Genomic DNA, 19931 nt, shown 5'->3' on the forward strand with positions numbered 1-19931 from the left:
GCGCGTCTGGAGCCTGTGCTCCGCAACAAGAGAGGCCGCGATAGTGAGAGGCCCGCCCACCACGATGAAGAGTGGCCCCCGCTTGCCGCAACTAGAGAAAGCCCTCGCACAGAAACGACGACCCAACACAGCAAAAAAAATTAATTAATTAATTAATCAATCAATTAATTAATTAATTAATTTTTAAAAATGGTGTTTCTTGGACTTCCCTGGCAGTCCAGTGGTTAAGACTCCGTGCTTCCAATGCAGGGGGCACGGGTTCACTCCCTGGTCGGGGAACTAAGATCCCACATGCCGTGTGGCGAGGCCAAAAAGTAAATAAATAAATAAAAATAGTGTTTCTATAAACATCTTGACACATAACTTCTGTTGCACACATTCAAGATGATCTCTGGCTAGAAAGCTAGAAGAACTATTTCAGCCTTACAGTGATGATGATGGGAAAGCCTTGTTTTATGTTGTGACACTGTCCTTGTAGTGCTTTGGCACTCTTTTTCTCATTTTGGTTATTAGCTGACCTAAAAGACTTCCCTTTTGCTCATTTTTTCCCCCCTAAACACCCAATCCTCCATTTCTATGCAGAACCATTTATGGTAGAGAACATTGCCGTGTTGAGAGTTCCCCATGTGTGAGATTAACCAAGCCGTGTGGCACTGTCATTCATGCTGCTGACTTGTCACTCCTGAGACAAACTGAACATCCTGGCTTACAGTTACCATACACATTCTTGACGATACAAGCAGGGTTCTTTGGGCACCTATGCAGAGTTACTTTGGCCTCTGCCAGCCTTTCAGGCCCAGGCACCACACAGGCCCTTCCTACATGATGTGAGCCAGGTCCTTCGCATCCAGTGCCATGTACACATCGATAACTCCTGGATCTGTATCTCTGGTCCTGACTCCTATATCTGCTAGCGCTCTGACATCTCCACTATATGCCCCAAAGATGCCTCAAACTCAGCACAACAAGAATAATCAAAAGATCTCTCCTAAACTCCCATCATTAAACGAAACAACAGCAACAGCCATCTGTCCCTCCTGCAGCATTCTCAGATAAGTGAATGGCACCACCATCCACCTGCCCGCTGCAGGAGCCATACCCCAGGGCACTGCGTCCTGCTACTTTGACCTGAAATCTCTGAGTCCATCCACTTTGCTCCCTCTCACCACCATCTATCTATCTTTCATCCCTACCACTGACTTCTGCCTGAAGTCACCCATCCACCTCACTTTTCTCTCCATCCTGCAGATCTTTTACAGACACACACCTGAAATGAAAATCTTCCACTGTCTTCAATGGTGTCCCTCTGCATTTAGGACCAAGACCCAAATCCTCCCCTGGCCTACCAGGCCCCATAGTGGCTAGCCCTCCAGGAGCCCTCCCTAAATGCACCAAGCTGCCTCCTTGCCCAGGAACATAAGTAACAATCAGACTGGAACAAAGATGTTCCTCACAGCATTAGTTAGAGTAGCAAAAACTGATAACCTATATGTCCAACACTAGGAGGCTGTTTGAGTTTGGGGTATTATACAGTGAATTAAAATGAAATGGAATGCTTAAAATTTTCTGAAAATTCTGGAGAAAGGTTCATGCTGTGTTAAAAAGTTGTTCAAAAGCAATAGCTACGTAACTTCATTTTTAAGGAAACATAATATCTGTGGGTATTTCTCAAAGTTGGGATAATGGGTATTTCTCATTTTGGGTGCTTTTCTATATTTTCCACAGAGAACATTTATAACCTTTGAAATGAGGGAAAACGTTATGAAAAAAACAAACAAAGAAAAAGGCAAATACTAGATAATTAACAAAACTACAAGATAAACCGAAACTAAATAACCCAGCCTCTATTCCTTAAGGAGGTATTTCCTACCCTCTGGCAGGAAAAATTAAGGACCCATTTCCAAATATGGGTGTGGAAGGTTTCTGGTCAGGACACAGTCCTACGGTGGTTTCTGGGCCCCCTCCCCATGACCTCGGTCTCTGAACAACTTGGATGGGTATTACGCTGAGTGAAAAAGCCAGTCTCAAAAGGTCACATGCTATATGGTTCCACATATATAACATTTTTGAAAGGAGAAAATGAGGAAGAACAGATTCATGGTTGCCAGGAGACAGGTATGACTCAAGGGGCAGCAGGAGGGAGGTGTCTGGTGATGCAGCAGGTCAGTATCTTCATGTGGTGACAGGAACCTACTTGCGTGGTAAAATGGCAAGAACTACACACACACAAATGTGTCTAAAATCTACGACATCTGCATGAGGTCTGTGATTGCACCAAAAACAGTGTCCTGATTTTGATATTGTACTATAGTTATGTAAGATGTCACCACTGGGGGAAGCTGAGTGAAGGGCACGGGGGACAGTTTTTGCAATTATTTTGTGGGTCTACGATTATATCAAAGTAAAACATAATAGTAATCTAGTGTAGGGGAGGTTTCTTAAGACCCAAGGAACACTAACCATAAGGAAAGGATTGATAAATCTGACTACATTTAAAAAGCTTCAAAAGACACCTGAGAGGGAGGCATGCCCACAGAATGGGCAAGGATGTTTGCAACACAGATAGCAACAAAATGATCAGAACATTAAAAAAAAAAAAACCCTCCTATGAATAATTAAAAAAGAAAAAAAACAGCACCTAATGAAAAATAGGTAAACACTCAAACAGGCACTTCACCAGACAGGAAATCTAAATGGCTATGATAAACATGGAAAAGCACTCAGCTGAATTATAGATCAGGAAATGCGAATTAAAACTACTAGATACAAACCCACTGGATTGGCAACATTAAAACTGCTTATTACACCACTGTTGATGAAGATGTAGAACAAGGGGAAATCTCATCTTCTGCTGGTACAACCCTTTGGAAGACAGCATGGAAACAGTGTTACAGTTTGGAGATGCACATCTCTATGACCCAGGAGTCCCACGCCTAGGTAGGTATACATATACCCTACAGAAACATACAATACATGTACCAGAAGATATATTTTTCAAAGCAGTTTTTTTCATAAGAGCCAAAAACTAAACTCAAACGTCCATCCATAAAATACTAGATAGATAAATCATGGTGTATACGTTCAGTGAAGACTGAACAACATGGGGAATGTACTAAATAGAGCTACACACGCACGTTGACCTAGATGAATCTCAATGTGACGGAAGAAAAGCATACATCAGTGGCTCCGGTTACAAGTTTGAAAACAGGCAAAAGAAAGCTCTTACTTAAAAAGGGGTACACACAGGTGTTCAACCAAAAGCAAGGAAGCAATTAGCACTAAAGTCTGGGGAAGGAAGGACCCATGGTGCCTTCTAATGCAAAGGCAATGCTCTGTTTCTTGACCTGGTGGCGGAGACACAGGGGGCCACTTTATAATTCTGCATGGATGCGTTAGACACGTTTCTGTACGTAAGAGTCCAGGTTGGGGGGAGGTGGGGTGAACAGAATGGAGGGGGAAGGGCAGAGGCTGTGGCCCAGGCTGGCCTGGGTTCCTGTCCTGATGCCCCACCACTTAGGGGCCAGGTGACCCCTCTTTGGGCCAGTTCTTCATCCATGAAAAGTGGAGAATGGGGATGTGAGGATGGGTAAGATAGATACCGAAACCACCAAGCTCAAATGGACCTATTTTTCCTGTCAAGAGGATCCCCGCCTCCTCCCCTGCCCAGTAAACAACCTGCCAGTGGTGGAAGCACCCTCATCTCTGCTGCTGGACTCCGGCAGGATTTCCACCTTGCTTGAATAGGAAGAAGCAGGCCGGATAGGCTGCGCTCCTCCACTGAGCCAGCTTCCTCCCTCCCTCCCTGAGTGCGGGGAGTCCCATCCAGTCCCCTGGAGCGAGCCCCCCTGGCTTCCAGCAGCAGGCACAGGGCTGCTCCTTCCAGAAGGGCCGACCTGGGTGCCTCTATGTGCCCTGTAGGATCTGTGAGGCCCTGAACTGTTGAAACAGCTGAATTGGGCAACATCCTCCACTCATAGATCCGAGTCTGACTTTGAGTAGTGGTTACCAAATGTCTCAATTTGAAACAGACAGAAAAGACAAGAAATACTGTGGCAAACACAGAATTGGAAGACAAAACAAAAACTCAGTGTTCAACATTCCTTTAAACTCCCCCGGCACCCAGGGTGGGCAGAAGACCACACAGAGACCAGCATCCCGGCCTTCCTCTCTGATGCTCCCAGGCAAGAGGATTGCCTCTGAGTCTGCCCCACACCTCCCTCCCACCTTACCTCTATCCAGGTTGTGGCCATTCCTCACCCTCTTCTGCTTCCAGAAGGTCTGGTGTCTGCCACATTCCTGCAGCCCTCATCCTGGAGGGTCCACTGTGCCAGGAAGTGCCCCATGGTTGACCACAGGCCCCGTGCTCTGACTTGCTCCACCACCACTAACTGGGCCTCAGTTTCCTCATCTGCAAAATGGGGGGTTGTTTCAGTTGCTACCGTAGAAAATTGCACTTAGCCCAGTGACTGCACACAATGAGTGCCAGTATGAACTCAGCCTCTCTGGTCTGAGAGGAACGGGGTGGGGTAAGGTGGAGAAGTATTGAAAGAGGGAGAGGTCCTGAGAGGGGAGGGCTGGGAGAGGGAAGCAGATAGCAAGGTGTGGGGCGAGGGGGGCTAAGAGCCACTCTTAGGCCATCGTGTGGGTGGGGATGTGTGTGCAAATTGTAAGACCAGACTTCCTGTCCGTAATGTGTCCTGGGCTCCTGAGGAAAGTAGGACCTGGGAGAAAGACGGAGCTTACAGGACTAAGGCAAGAGAAGAGGCCAAGGCTGGGTGAGAGGTAATTACCTGGGGATCTGAAAGGGAAAGGAGGTGGAGAGAAGGCTGAGGGCAGGGGCAGGACACAGAGGGTGGTGCTACAAGGGCTGGAGAGGAAGGGAGAGGAGTGAGGGGCCTGAGAGGGAAGAGAGGGGAAGGTGTTGGGAAGGGGTGAGGGGTGAAAAGGGATTTGGGGGAGAAGATGCACTGGGGCGAGAAATGGGCTGGGAAGTTTGGGGAGTGTGGTCAGGGAAGCTGTGCTTGTGAACAAGGACCTGGGTGTGGGGGAGGGAGGATGGTATGTTTGGGGGGGCAGGATGAAGCAGGGCTTCACTGTGCCTTTCCTTGTCCCCAGAGGCCCCTCCCCGGGGACCTACTCTGTGGTGAGCTGCCACATGCCCCCGTAAAGCTATGAAGGAATCCGTCCCACCTGGTGTGGCTCTGGCTTCTGGTTTGGTGGCCACCTCTGCCCGGTGTCCGTGGGCCACGGGGACCAGCTCCTGGACAGCCTCGTAGAGTGTCAGCCTCAGATGGCCCCAGAGCTGTCCCTGTGGTGAGGCCGCCTCTGTGCAGCCCCACGGTTGGGAAAGCAATGCCCATGCTTGGGAGCCAGTGGACAGTCCTGCCAGTCGGTCACTCAACAAACGCTGGAGGGGTCCTGGTGCCTGGGGCTCAAGGGTGAGACACGTCTTATGGGCACAAGAAGACTGTGCCCCGGTTACTTACTAATGCCCTTTATTCACATCATCTCACATCACCTCTTACGCAGACCTTCAGGGATGCAGCCTCCCCGGGCTTCACCTCTGCACAGAGGCCACGTTCTCTGAGCTCCTTAGTCACAGACCCCTCTAGGGTCATGAAAACCCACCTTGGCTGATTACGAGGAAGACACACCGGACTGACAATAACTTACACGCTCTCCCTCATCCCTGGATGCGGGACGTAACCTCCTCAAGTGTAACTTCCTCATCTGTAAAATGGGAACAACTCCTCCTGCTTCACAGGGCTGCAGATAGGATTCAACAAGTTAATATACATAAGGAACCCAGCACGGTGCCTGGGACAGAGTAAATAGTTGATAAATGTGAGCTTTAATTATAATTATTATAAAAACACGGCTAAAAGTGATACCGACCAGGGTTCTTGGCCTTCCCCAATCAAGAGAAATTGACTAGAGGCCAGACATGAAATTCAGGCAAGGCTTTATTGGGGCCCCTGCTGCAGCAGGGGGAAGCAAGAACAAACAACAGTTTCCCTGGCTTGCTCGCTAGCTGACGGGTGGGGCAAGCCTGTTCCTTATATGGGGTGAGGGTAGGGTTGTGTCCAGAGGTCTGGCTGGAGAGGTGGCTTAGGTATTTTACCTCCCCCTCAGGTGGTGTTGAGTGCAGGGGGCATGCTCAGTACCCTACTTTTGCTCCCAACATGCTGTTTTTGCTCCTGGCTCTTCAGAAATGGCAGTTGGTTTTCTTTTTTTTTTTTTGTCTTTTTGTATCTTTTGGGTCCAGAATTTGCCCCAACTGCCCATGCACACAGTTATTTTTAGTCGAATACAGTTTCTCTGTATTTTGTAGCTTGAGGCGAGGTGGGTCCAGGTGCAAGCTTTGCAACACTGCAGTAAAGGGTCCCAGGTCCCAGGCGTGTCTCGAAAGCAGAAGGCAAGGAGCTGTGTGGTGTTGGTGGCGGGGCCTGAAAATGGTCTACAGCGGTGCTTCTCAGAGTGTGGTCCCTGGACCAGCAGCAGTAGCATCCCTGGGACCCCGTGAGAAGCGCAGATTCTTGGGCCCCTGCCCCAGAGCTGCTGAAGCAGAGGTGAACAGGAGACTCTTTCCCAAGCCCTCCAGGGGCTCTGATGCTGGCTCACTGCAGAACCCCTGCCCTAGGAGCTGTCTCTGGGAGTGAGCTGATGATGGGTCTGAACTGCAAGGTCCTCGGACAAGCTGGATCACACAGAGAGGATGCTCCGTCTTCCCCGGGCTTCTCACTTAGAAAGGCACCCGTGCTGCCCCACCCCTTCTTCTGTTTGGGAGAAGTGCCCCAAGTCACCCGTCGGGAGGACAGTTGACGGGGACTGTGGGTATCCTTGTTGAACCCGGTGTAAATCTATCCCACAGCTCCCCCATGTGAACCCGCACAACAGCCTGGCTCTGAAAGTAGAAGACTGGGGGCCTCGAGAGACCGAACTGACTTCGCCACCCGATCACCTGCCCAGGAGAAGTGAGGGCGCCTGCGCTCGGCTGGCTTTCGCTGAATTTACAGAATTTAACGTGAGGAGTAAATGCATCATGATAAGATACATGGAACTGATTCCTTGATGCAAGACTTCTTGTAAGAAAGCTATCTGCTGAGCACAGAGGAGGAAAAGGTCATCCTTTCTGAAAACAGACAGAGCCCCCCCAGGGTGGAGGCACATTTGATACCGTCTCTCATCAAAGATGGGGTTCTGTAGGAAGAACTTTCTAGGAACTTTGACCTAGTATCTGGAAACATCAACTTATTGATGGGAAGCATAGAATTACCACAAGGACACTTACAGAGCCTGTTTATTGCATAACTAGCAGGCACTAATTCCAAAACGATTTTACAACGCTTAAAGGGTTGAACAATAATTACAGGAATAGAATGTACAACAAACAGGAAAAATAAGTACAGAATAATGGGTGACATGGATAAAACACATTGGAATAAAAGGCATTTCATTTTTCCTATGCAGCATTTTCTTTTGTAAAATCAAGGTGACCTTCAACCGGGACAAGGAAAGAAGGAAAACTCTCTGCTTGGGGAGCTCAGGGTGGCTGCGGAGGACACTCATGCCGGTCTCACTCTGGTTCTGCAGCTTAAACCGCTGGAGGAATCGGAGGACAGCTCCTGAGTTGTGCGTTTATAGTTCCAATTGATGAGATGTTGTATTTGGTCTTTGGGCCCGATTCATTGTTCTTTGGCAAGTAAGAACTATTTGCATTCTGAGGCAGACGATGACTTCAGTTGAAGGAGCTCAGGGGTGGAGCCGTCTCCCCCCAGCAAGTGGCAAATGCCGGTTTCCTACCTCCGACCTCTCAGCTCCGAGAGGCATTTGAGGGGGCAGGGATTTGAGAATCAAGGGTAAGAGAATGACATTACAGAACTCAGACACTAGTGCAAGGCTGTGGAACCCATGTGCAAAAGACGGTGAACGACCGTTCAGACAAGGTGTGAGTTGTCTGCAGGCCCCGGGGACCTCTAACCCCGGCCTCTCAGGGCCGAGGAAACGGGCAGGGCACTTTGATGAGAAGGACGAGCTGTGGCCCTCCTGTCACTCCACCTGGGAACTTCCTTCCCGGGTTTTGGCACTGTGGGTTAACAGAGCAACCTCCTGCGGTGTTCTCACAACTGGAAATGCTTTGGTGGTCCCCATGTTCCTTGACTTTCTCCAGCGGCACGAAACAGCGTCCTTCACTGCAGGTCCTGAGTGTTGGAGTGAAGACACCACTTCACCCACCGCAGGCGACTCATTATCCAGAAGCCCCTCCTCCCCGGGAAGCCAAGGGCACTGACTCTGGACTGCCGCTGGGTCTTTTCCGAGGAGCCCGTGTAGGCCTGGCAGGAGGGCACGTGTTTGCAAGGAAGAGGAGGGACAGCCCGGTACATGCAGCATGCAGAAAAGGTTCTCAGACACTGCTTGAACTTAAGGTAGAAGACATCCTTCGAGAAGGCGTCCCCTCAGCATCCAATAAGAGCATGGCACTTAGGTTTGTGCAGACAAGTCTTGGCGATGTGGACCCTTTCCCCACACCACTCAGTGCAGCAAACACCGGCGAAAGCACCCACTCACAGTGACTTAGTAAACTAAACACCATTGCGGTGCTCCTCTCCGACAGCATTCGGTCACACTACAAAGGTGTTTGTGAATCAAACAGTTCTGTGAAAATACAGGCTTATTGAGGATATTTTTAGGCAACTTTGATTAGTTTGACTTTTTCACGTGTGTGAATGAGCGCTATGGGACAGAAAAGATGGGTGAAACAAGGACTAACAGCAACTGATCACAGGGCACGGTGGCCACGCTCCAGGTAAGGCTCAGAGGCTAAACCGGGGGAGACCAGGGAAGCCAGGCCCTCACACTACACAGCAGAGCTGTGAGCTGGCAGCCTAGAGGCCGAAGCTCACCCACATGTGTGCCGTGAACACTTTTAGATGAGTCGCGAACATTTACAAATGGGGAGACGGCACAAAAAGTATCTGGTGTCTCCTGACAAATCAAAGCTCCAGCAACCCCAGGCCCACTTTTCCACGCGGCAGCCTGAGTGGAGCCAGGGAGCTGCTGTGCCCACGGATGTGCCACGGGCTCCCCCACTGTCCCCTGCCCTGGGCACCTGGCTCGCTTCACTCACCAATGTCAGTACCCCCTGGCCCCCCTGATCTAGGTCAGGGTCTGAGCCACACCCACACAAAACTGCGGCAAAAAGCAGGAAGGAATATGCTTTGGCTTTTAGAACAACAAAGCTCTTCTTAGTAACTTAAAAGGCTCAGTTGAGATTAACTTAATCTCGGTACGTTCCAGAATTTACACCTGCATGCTTTCGTAGTTTTGGAATAGTGGGTAGTCAGCGAGAGCACTCCAGGGAATTCTTGAAAGGTGATGTCTAAAGAATTTTTTTTTTGATGTGGACCATTTTTTTTCAAGTCTTTACTGAATTTGTTACAATATCACTTCTGTTTTATGTTTTGTTTTTTTTGGCCATGAGGCATGTAGAATCTCAGCTCCCCAACCAGGGATCGAACTGACACCCCCTGCATTGGAAGTCCCTTGAAAGGTGATGTCTAACTGTGAAGTACCAGTGAGATAATGGAAGAGAAGCGAACTCAGGTGATTGTACACATCTTACCTCATGAGAAGTCCTTAAAGGTGGCGAGATATGCGAAGCAGGTCGTGTGGGAAGGCTTTAGGCGGCTAGAGGAGTAAGGGGAGCAGATCATTGCTCTTGTCACCGTTTATGGCAGTGCTATCTGAATGGGGAGGGACGAAATTAGTTACGGCTCGTGGGACTGAGGCTCCTCAGAGTGTGCGTGATAACACGGCCAAGGGACACACTACGGGGACCATGAGTGCTTATCGGATACCATGGAGACTTCAGGATGATAGTAAAATAGAAATAGACAGAGATAGGATTGAAGAATTAGATGAGAGAACATCTAATATGATAGAACAGTTAAAAGAAACTGAACACTTCATTGTTTCCTTCCAAGAGAGATTGTTACACTATTTTTAGAAAGTGGCAAAGTCCTTTCTCTAACATGCCTGCTTGGAGATACCCCAAACTTAGAGATTCTGCAGTAGAGGCTGGAAAATCTGCTTATTGCACAATGCTTGATAGGGAACAGACAATGTTGATTTTTTTTTTTTTTAACCCAACTCTCTCCGGAGAATGTTTCAGTAAAACTCTCACTTATAGTTTTAGCCATAGGCAAGGAGTCTGAAGGGATGGAAAAGTTCTAAAATACTTTAAACAATGAAGATCTGCTTTTGGATATCTATGATCATTAACTCGACGGTCACGGACAGCACAACAGCACGTCAGAAGGTAAACTGGCAAACAGGCACAAATAAGGCAAGTGGGTTAAATTAACAGTTGAAAATTTGTTAGAAAACATGCAAAAATAATACTGAGTTTTCTTTTAAAAAGTTTTAAATTTTCATTAAACGTTTGTTTCTGTAAAAATCGGAAGCGTTCCATGTCTAAATTGGAAACCGGACTTAGAAAAGCCTCGAAAACAGAAGGGCCGGGCCAGCCCTGCCATTCAGTTGTTGTTCTCTTTGGTGGTGATGGTGACCAGCTGTTTGGCGGCCTTGGCGATGTCGTACGCACACTGGATGACCTGCTGCGTGACCAGCTGGATGTCCGTGGGTGGGCCCGGGTTGCCTGGGAGGGTCTTCTTGCACTCCGACTGGAGTCGGTAGGCACTGGATGTCAGTAAGCGGAGGGAAGTCCTCACCATGTCGGACCTGGGTTTCTAAACAGAAAAACACAGGCATTCGCCATGAACTGCAGGGTGGATGTATCCGAGAGCAGGGACAAGCATTCCTTGGAAAACAACTCAAGTTATTCCACAGTGAACAGCAGTTCTGTCCAGCACTTTTTCACTGAGAGTGCTCGGAACATTGCAAGCTTGGCAACCCACAGTGTGGCGGATGCTGAAGGGCTCTGTCTCAAAGGTCAAAGTGCATGCAGTGTATGTAGTAGTATGCATTTAGTAGTGCTATACTGAAGTGGTTTTTGAAAAATATTAATCCACTTGGGTGAAATATTCCAGATAAAATTTCATTCTATTAATGCTTTACCTTTCAGCATTTGGCTTGTACATTCTTGTCTTATTAAACCCAAATCAATACTCATGTAGCACAAAAAATATTTCAAAGCCCTATATGGCTATATGCATATTTAAAACTTTCTGTGCTACAAAAAGGTTAATATAATGTAAAGGTCATAAAGAAATTTCTTACAGTTCATTAAAAGGGATCTGAACCAAGTTAGTAGGGAGTGACTTACTTTGGGGAATAATGCTGCCATTTCTGTAACAGCTACGTGTATCCTCTCTGAGCAGGGAATATAACTGCAAGAATATTGAAGAGGTTATTCAAAGACAGTGAAAATAATTCAGAGACAGAGAATACTCGGCTAAGAATAGGTCCCATTTACATTCCCGTAACAAAGGGATTGAGGCCATGGCCAACCTGCTGTGGATCCCACATCAACAGGAGGTGCTCTGTGATAAAGCAGGGGCCCCATCCTTTCTTGAAAGTTCATTCAGTCAGACAAAAACAGTCTCCAGGTATGAATGTAGGCAACGTCCACTACCAGCCAGGTGGAGCCACAGAACAGTTAGTCTGTAAAGATATCTACACCTCCTCAAGGTGGTCATTCAAATTAAGACTGCCTACATTTTAATTAAATCATTGCATCTCAAGAAACTGGTTTGAATTATACCAAAATGCCTTCCAATTGGGAATTCCCGACTTTTACCTTTATGAGCAGTTAGAACCATACACCATGAAATAACAAAAACACCAATGCATAGGAGTTATTTAACTTGCAAATGTGAAGGGGCAACAACCCATCTGGTGACAAAGGTCCTCAAAAAAAGGCAATGTCCACAGCAACCACTGTATCAGCCATAAATGTTTCTTGAACATTAACTGAGAGCCACACCTAAGAGTTTTATGTTTTGCTGGTTATGGTTTTCATTTTGACCCAGAAATATAATTCACCCTTTCCTCCTGCTACACAGAGGAGACATTTTTCCTAAGGACATCTCTCAAAAACTCACTCATTACGACATATTTTAGGAAGTCCTCAATAAGCCACGAAAGAAAGCACATGCAGATTAATGACAAAGTCCTCCTCCTTCTCTACCAGAGGAGGTCCACGTTCACAACTTGTTATCTTTCCTTGAAAAGGCTTTTGCGCATAATATGTAGTAATCCCTGGACTGTGTAATTGTGTGTAAGAGAGAGAGACAGAAACAGAGACAGGCAGGGAGTGAGGCTGGAGGCTGAGGGGATGGGACCAGGCTGAGGGAAGGTCAGGGGCTGTGGGGAGCTTGCTCAGCCCAGGGGACCAGGACTAAGCCTGACTGTGCCTGCATGGGTTACTGGTCCACTTAGGATGAGCACAAGCAATGGATCATCGAGAGGAGAAAACAAGAGAAAAAGGCATGGGTTTAATTCGTATAATGCAAGGTTATAAATGAAAGTGTCGGGACTTCCCTCGTGGCACAGTGGTTAAGAATCCGTCTGCCAATGCAGGGGACACAGGTTTGAGCCCTGGTCCGGGAAGATCCCACATGCCGTAGACCAACTAAGCCCGTGTGCCACAACTACTGAGCCTGTGCTCTAGAGCCCGTGCGCCACAACTACTGAAGCCCGCGCACTCTAGGGCCTGCGTGCCGCAACTACTGAGCCCATGTGCTACAACTACAGAAGCCCCCGCACCTAGAGCCTGTGCTCTGCAACAGAAGAAGCCACTGCAATGAGAGGCCCGCGCACCTCAACGAAGAGTAGCCCCCGCTCACCGCAACTAGAGAAAGCCCGCGCGCAGCAACGAAGACCCAGTGCAGCCAAAAAAAAGAGAAAGTGTCTCAGATATGCAAGGAACCAGAGATGTTAAGAGAACACTGAACAATTTATAAAATATAAATTCTCTAGACCAATTCTAGTTTAAACCAAAAGAGTGAGTTGATGATTAAAAATCTCTGCATCATTCTCTCATGGTTCTTACAGAAAACAGATCATGACATATATTGAATGGATTTGTATATCTTAAAAAAAAAAAAAAAGAAACTTCCCAAATTGTACCAAGCACCACATATTGTGATCTTTGAAGCCAGAAACAGCTCCAGGGCAGATATTTATATTTTTGACAACCATCAAAGAGAGAAACTTAATGTAAGCATAGTTCTTGGTTGCTGTTTGAAATACGAGCAAGGCACTTCTGAGCCAGGGGAAATGAGAAGTGAAGCATGTTGTTCAATGGTGGGAGAGCCCCAGGGAAGGAGTTCGCCCTGTTATCACGGTGCCTTGATACGTGTGAGGTGTGAAATGTTCTGCTTTATGTAATGTGGTAATGAAGTTGTCTGTTGCCAAGGCTGTGGTGCTGAGCAGAGAACTCCACACCTGTAGCGTGTGAGGCAGGAAGGGCGTGTGATAAAGAGGAAGTCCGGGGGAGGGGGGAGATAAACAGCTATATAATTTTCGTGGAAGGAGGCTGAGAAATTATGCAGGTTCCTCCTTTTCTCTGAGGAGCCTCCAGCAGTCCAGCCATGAAGACTAGCTCTGCTCCTTCAATAAACACTGACCATTCCTCTCCTACTGAGTGGGAAATAATGACACCGGGAGAAGTCTGAGCTGTACAGCAAAACGGAAAAGGGTAGAAAATGGGGAGGTGAGCATGGCAGTGCGAGGGACACGGAGAATGCAAAAGACACTGGTGCATCTTTTCATGGAAGAGAACAGGAAAAAGAAGAAGCAGTGCTGTGTTCCTTGAACAACTTTTGTTCGTGCAAAGGCATGGAGAGAAGTTCTTCACCGAAGCCCTAAACTTTGCTGACCTAATGAAAAAAATGAGATTGTTCTTGGGTTTTGATCAAATTCTGCCGCTTTCATAAACTCAGTGGGATGATGTTAAACGTGTCATGATTGTGTCTGGAGCAGGCCGGCCGCGTGAGACCAGGATACCGCCTGCAACAGCTAACAACTTACCAGAGAACAGAGGGGTGAGTTAGAACGAGAGCCGGGCCCTTCTCTGCAGTAAGAAATAACTCTGCAAGATATGGTTCTGCCCAGAGCGAGCAGACTCTTCATTCAGGAGCACAGAATGATTTGGGTGACAATTAGATAAACTTTTCTAAAAACCACTTGCTTCTTAGACGTGCACATGCATGAGGGAAAAAGGTAAGAAATCAGGTTCATTGCAGGATACCTTCTATGGCAGCAGATTTCTCCCCAGCTAAGGAGACCACAGACAGCAGTGTGGCCGGGAGAATGTGTTGCCAGTTTTGAGGTAGCTTCTTTTACCTCGAGAACTAGGAATGTCACTACCCCAAATACGCTGCAATTCTCTCTCTAGAGGCAGCTATATTCAGAGCACTTCGTAAGAAGATGAAAGATTAAAAATACTACATAAAAAAAAAAGACAAATTTACAAATTTGTTTTTAAGCCTGTTACATAAACCTGAAATTTTCAACAACTTTTGAAGTGAGCGTATTAAAAAAAAAATCCCCGTCTGTAAGGGAGCAGCAGCATCTCTTGCAGAGCACGTGCACACGTCCTGCCAGGCCGGACAGTCAAGCCCCCTTACCTGTCGTGTTTATTTTCTTGGGCTGCTCTTAAGAGCTCCTGTATGTTTTTAGTGATCTGTTCAGTCTTCCGGATGACGTCTTCGGTGCTGGGGAAGACGGGGCTCGGGGCCGCGTGGGGCTCTGCTGCATCTGGGCCTGAGCCATCACTTTGCCACACTGTACTTCTTTGCCTTCCCTTCCTGCTTGACCTGTGAGCATTGAAGAAGTGGTTAAATGTGACAGGTACTGATCAGCTGCCTCTCTGCTTCTAGGAGCCACAGCATGTGCATGTGCCGAAGGCACGAGTGGGCTGCTTTTGTGGTTTCCTTTATCCTGTCTGGCAGGAGACTCAGGGTAAGGCTGGTTCATCAGCAGGCAGCCACAGCTCATAGGGAGGCTGTTTCATTCTACCACGGGGGTGGACGTGATGACCCTCGTAGGAAGGCTAAAGACGGGGAAAGGGAGGGAACAACCGGAACAGGGAGGGTGTGTGGTTATGAAGCCACCCTAATCGAGCCAATTCCTTGGGATGCAAATGCAGGATGTAACCTAACGTTGACTCGAAAATGAAATGGAGAACTGACTTTAAGCGCATTACAGAGACTCAGAGATGAGTCTAACCTGCTGGTAAAAGGAAAAAAGGCCCCTGTGGCAATAATGTGAGATGGGAAGAGGTGTGAACTATGAACTTATGCCTTAATATCTGAGGACCTTATGGGTCTGAAAACAGAGAAGCAGGTGCAGGTGGTGAAGTGTGCCTCCTGACCACGCTGCTCGGTCTCTGGTTGAAGAGCCCAGCCCCAGGGCATTCTTCCTGCACATGTACCCCAAGTCATCCGGGTCCCTGTCATTGGGAGTGTTGTCATAGTCACTTTCAGGTGTGCTGTTCTGCTTCTCCAGCCTGGATGCCTACAAGAGAAAAGGCGACCCCATTAGTTGAGAGCACCAGACACTTCTTGGGTGCCTTCTCAGGAATTGTTACCTGTCAGGCTACGTGGCCTTCATGCCCCAGATCTCATCTGGGACGGGGGCCGATGCTTTATTAAAAATTTAGGAACAGGGAATTCCCTGGTGGTCCAGTGGTTAGGACACGGTGCTTTCACTGTCCGGGGCCCGGGTTTGATCTCTGGTCAGGGAACTATGATCCTGCAAGCTGCGTGGCGCGGCCAGAAAATAAAACAAAAATTTTTTTTTTAATTTAGTAACAGATGAATAGTGGATCCAGAAACGGTTTCTTTCCTTCTCTGCCCCATTTTCTTCTTTGCTTCTTAGCTGCTCCATACACAGATCCCCGGTACAAACTAACAGACATGCAAGGCAACGCTCACGTTTAGCTCTCTGAGGAGTATGGAGTTTAACTATAATATAATGGGGCCCATTTAAGAAGCAAATGGGTCCGCACATATATCCACAGATCGTCAGCACTGGGAGTCGCCTGCAGGTTAGTTAGTCTAATACCAGATGGGAAAAGGAAGGGCCAAAAGAGCTGGGGGTCACCCCCAAGGCCAAAGAGTCAGCAGAAAACCTGGACTAAGAACCTGGGCTTCCTGTCTCCTGCTACCTCCAATACCCCACACCTGGGGCCCTGAGGACCTTCACTGCTCACAACACAGCTCTCCAAGAACTACCCTCAGAGACGGCTTGTGTGAGCCACACAAGGAAACCAGAAACCATTCATTCATTGCCACACGTTGTTTGTGAACCAAAATGGATTAACCCGGTGTGACACTTGGTTTCCAACCCCTTTCATCTGTCTCCCAAAACATCTATCCCTTAAAACATAAAGATATGGTGCAACAAAAATGGGACACAGGAATCCTACAACTGTTTTGAGCAAATGGCAGCACTGCTAAGTACAGGGCCTTCTGGGGTGACAACATTTGAAGGGGACCACATTCCTTTGAAAGGGACTATGTTAGTTCTGGAGTATTTAATACAAAGGATTTCCCCTCAGTATTTATTTTACCCATAGTTCTTGGGAATTTCTTCATTTGAACAGAAATCAGTGGAAGCCGATTTAAAACCTAAATTGATTACCAATTGCAAAAGACAAATATGAGCTATTTCTAGCTCTGTAACTTGAATTTAATCCAAGTTAATCAAAACATGTGCCTAAGGAATTTTATTGTTGCTGCAATAAAATGTGGCTAAAGATATAGAGCCTGTAAATTCAGAGCCCTGTTTAAACATACGGAGACCCTGTAGCTTCACTCAAATGAATGGCTCCCTTAGAGTGAGTCAGTTAAGTAAGTCTCCATAAAGTTTAATTGTTTGCTCCTTACTGATAATGCTGCTTGGCCCTCTGAAGGCCCTATGCGGGCGGGCAGGCAGGCAGCCAGCCAGCCAGCCCTGAGATGGGGAAAGGCTCCTTATTCACACCACGTGCTGCTTACTATCCCCATGACCCCTCTCTGTCCTCTCCCAGGGAGAACACTCTTTCTCTGTCTGCTGAGTCTTTCATGTTTCCCCCAAATGCTCTATTTGGTCCCAGCCACTTAACGTAAGACACTTGCACTGGGCTCCTAAAGTTCAATACGAGTTTGTACTGAAACCACTCAAATACATCTGGCAAATGACTGAAAATGTTGGCCTGCAGCTATAAAGAGTCTGTAAAGCTAAGTTCTGTAAAAACTACTACAACATTTAAGATCCCTTTGTTTATATCTCCTACCAGCAAGCAGTTCTGCTTCACTTGCTGCTTTTGGTTTGGCTTCATGGATCAATCAGTGAGTTACTGGCTACTGGCTATCTACATGGAAGACCAAAGGCAGGCACGGAACAGTGAAACCAGGCTCTTGCAGAGATGATCTCAAAAAACAAAACAAAACAAAAAACAAAAAACAAAACAAAAAAATCTCTTCTTACCTTTCACAGTGAATGTCTAATAAATTTCTTTTCCTTTAGTTTTTATATATACGTACACACACACAGATGAGTGTATGCTTGTGTGTGTACATGCACGTACACAGCATAAAATGGAATATAAAAAACTTGCATTTAAATAATTATCCTGGGACATTTGTCCAGAGCTGCTCCGGTGGAAAAAGCTAGAAAACGGAATTAAACCCAGAAAAATCCCACTTTTTTATAATGGATCTTTTTGCCTTCCTTGATGTAAATTTGATAATTACAAATCAAATGCATTACCTCCACAATGATCAAAAGTACCAAGTTTCATTGAAACATTTTAGAAGAGTAATGACTCATATATCTAATAAAATTACTCAGGAAATGTTTCTCAAATACAGAAAACAACGTACAACAATAACCACCCAGGAAATCCGTTACTTACATTAAATCCTTCATCGTTATCAACAAAAGCATATTTCAGGATTTCAAATTAGTCAGCATTAATTTTATGAAAATTATTGTAAACATGCAGAACTAAGGTCTACTAGTTAAAAGTGCTGCTCTCTCAAAGCTGTTAATAGAAAAGTTACCTTATAGCTGGTGCTGGTTCAGTTTATTTAATAGATTTGTAGTTTTCTCTGCATACAGACATGCCATAAAAACCTAAACTCACGATGAAGCTGTCAGGAGCAATCAGGATCATCAGTTTAAATGACTGGCACAAAACACTGTCTCAGTAAGCAGTCTCTGCAATAATTCTCAAAACTACCAACAAATTTTTAAAAACTTTCACAGCGGACAAAAAGAGGTTTACTTGACTCTTAGCAACAACATTTCAAAGAAGATATTCATTTCTATTTAACTGCCCCTTACTTTAACTGAAATACTGTAATATAAACAGTGCAGTTCAATTTCAGAACTGCTCAGAAGACAGTAGCATATGTCAAGAGGTTTTTTTTAATAGATTACCTCAAAAGTGCAGAAAGGAACCCCCAAAGGGCCTCCACGAGCCATAAGGCACTGGCAGTGGGCAAGACTCTCCATCGTTCCTGCCAACGTGGAGGGAACGGACAAAGGGCAGTGCAAATCCCCCTGGTCTGTAAAGGTGGTCCCTCACCCACACCCACCCTCCCTCCTCTCACTTTAGCCACACTGCCCTTCCAGTAAAAAACAAAAGAGCCAGGACCTGAACACAGGCTTGCAAAGCTTGTGCTCTGTCACGACTTTCCCAGCTTGCTGCCATGTACTCTTCATGCATGAAACTGTTTTTTAAACTGACAGTGCCTTTGGGAGCAGGGAGGTCACCTAAGTCCCCAGGACCCTTTAACTGACTTTCCAAAAGGCTGGGTGTGGACAAGGTGCTTGATAAATACTTGCTGCCTGGCTACTCTAAAAGGAGCTTACCTGTATCAAGTGCTGTTACTGGGAATGTAAATTATACGTCGGCAAGCTGGACTTGACCAAAGAACAAAGTGAACAGCTTCGTACTAACAGGTGCCTACACCTCCAGTGCTGCCATGTGTTGCAATTCGGATGCAGAACGCAGGGACTGCAAAACCTTGGTTTGTCAAGTAAGGTGCTGAGGTAAAATATGTCAAGAGGTAAAAAAAAAATAAAAAATAAAGAGCACGATGTCTTAGTGTTTCCGTTAGTCCAAATACACTAGTTCTCTGAACAAATTTGGACAGATTTGCCCTATTATAATATTTAACCAGCAGCCAGCTAATTTTCTGATTGTTTAAAAAGACAGAATGCTCAGAATCAGTGTTACAGGGTGAACTGCAGACTTTGTTAAATGTCACGTGAGACTGAGCCATGTGGAGTTCGAGGAGACGGAGGCCTCCTCCTGCAGACATGCATGCGTGTGTGAGTGCTGAGAGCTGAGACACCAGGAGGGAAGCGCTGCCTCATGCAGGACAGAGAGCACTTAGCGGAGGGAGGCAGGGCTGGGAGAAGCACAGAGCGCCAGGAGCGCTGCCCCTCCTCCAGAGAGCAGAGCATTCAGAGTGTACTTAACCCTTCGGGTGCTCTCGTCCCTCGACCAGGAAAGTGTGGAGGGGAAGGAAGGCAGAGACGAAGAGGAGGTCACAAGCGCACTCCTCCCAATCTGGAAGGGGAAAAAGAAACACACTCGGGAAAACACAAAACAAACAAAAAACCCCACCACCTACCCTGGCTTCGGCCCAGGTTTCCCAGTAAAAGAATCCTAAAAAGCAACTCACTACACACGTGAGATCAGTGCTGAAACTTCCACGCTAGCCAATGACAGATCCCCAGAGATGTTTAATCCCTTAGTGAAATGCCTCTCGGAAATTACTCGGAATTTATAAGGTTACTTTTCTACGAGGGAAAGACAATACCTAGCATAATTTGTCAAATTTGCCAATGTTTTTTTTTTTTTTTAATAGACAGCCTTAAACAAATACTTGTTTTTTAACCAGGACAGATGATATGAAATGAAAAACTATACAAATGATTTAAAGTTGGTATACGCTATCAATCTGCTCCTT

General features: G+C 46.6%; 1 protein-coding gene across 6 annotated transcripts in view; it reads right to left on the reverse strand.

Annotated features, from left to right (window-relative positions):
• Window positions 1-7241: 7241 nt before the first annotated feature.
• The window catches only part of GIT2 (GIT ArfGAP 2), a 48936-nt gene continuing 36246 nt past the window's right edge, over window positions 7242-19931 (reverse strand). For 4 of the 6 annotated variants that reach the window (XM_061168851.1, XM_061168852.1, XM_061168850.1 and 1 more), the window contains 5 exons: window positions 19439-19528; window positions 15398-15480; window positions 14592-14780; window positions 11285-11348; window positions 7243-10748 (listed from right to left, as the gene is read on the reverse strand). In XM_061168851.1, the coding sequence (XP_061024834.1) occupies window positions 10536-10748; window positions 11285-11348; window positions 14592-14780; window positions 15398-15480; window positions 19439-19528 (639 nt within the window). In that variant the 3' untranslated portion in view covers window positions 7243-10535. Of the gene's footprint in view, window positions 10749-11284; window positions 11349-14591; window positions 14781-15397; window positions 15481-19438; window positions 19529-19931 lie in introns of all 6 variants that reach the window. The other 2 variants (XM_061168854.1, XM_061168853.1) reach the window with 2 other exon arrangements.

The sequence above is a fragment of the Eubalaena glacialis genome, chromosome 15 (genome assembly GCF_028564815.1).
Source record: "Eubalaena glacialis isolate mEubGla1 chromosome 15, mEubGla1.1.hap2.+ XY, whole genome shotgun sequence".
Lineage (NCBI taxonomy): Eukaryota > Metazoa > Chordata > Mammalia > Artiodactyla > Balaenidae > Eubalaena > Eubalaena glacialis.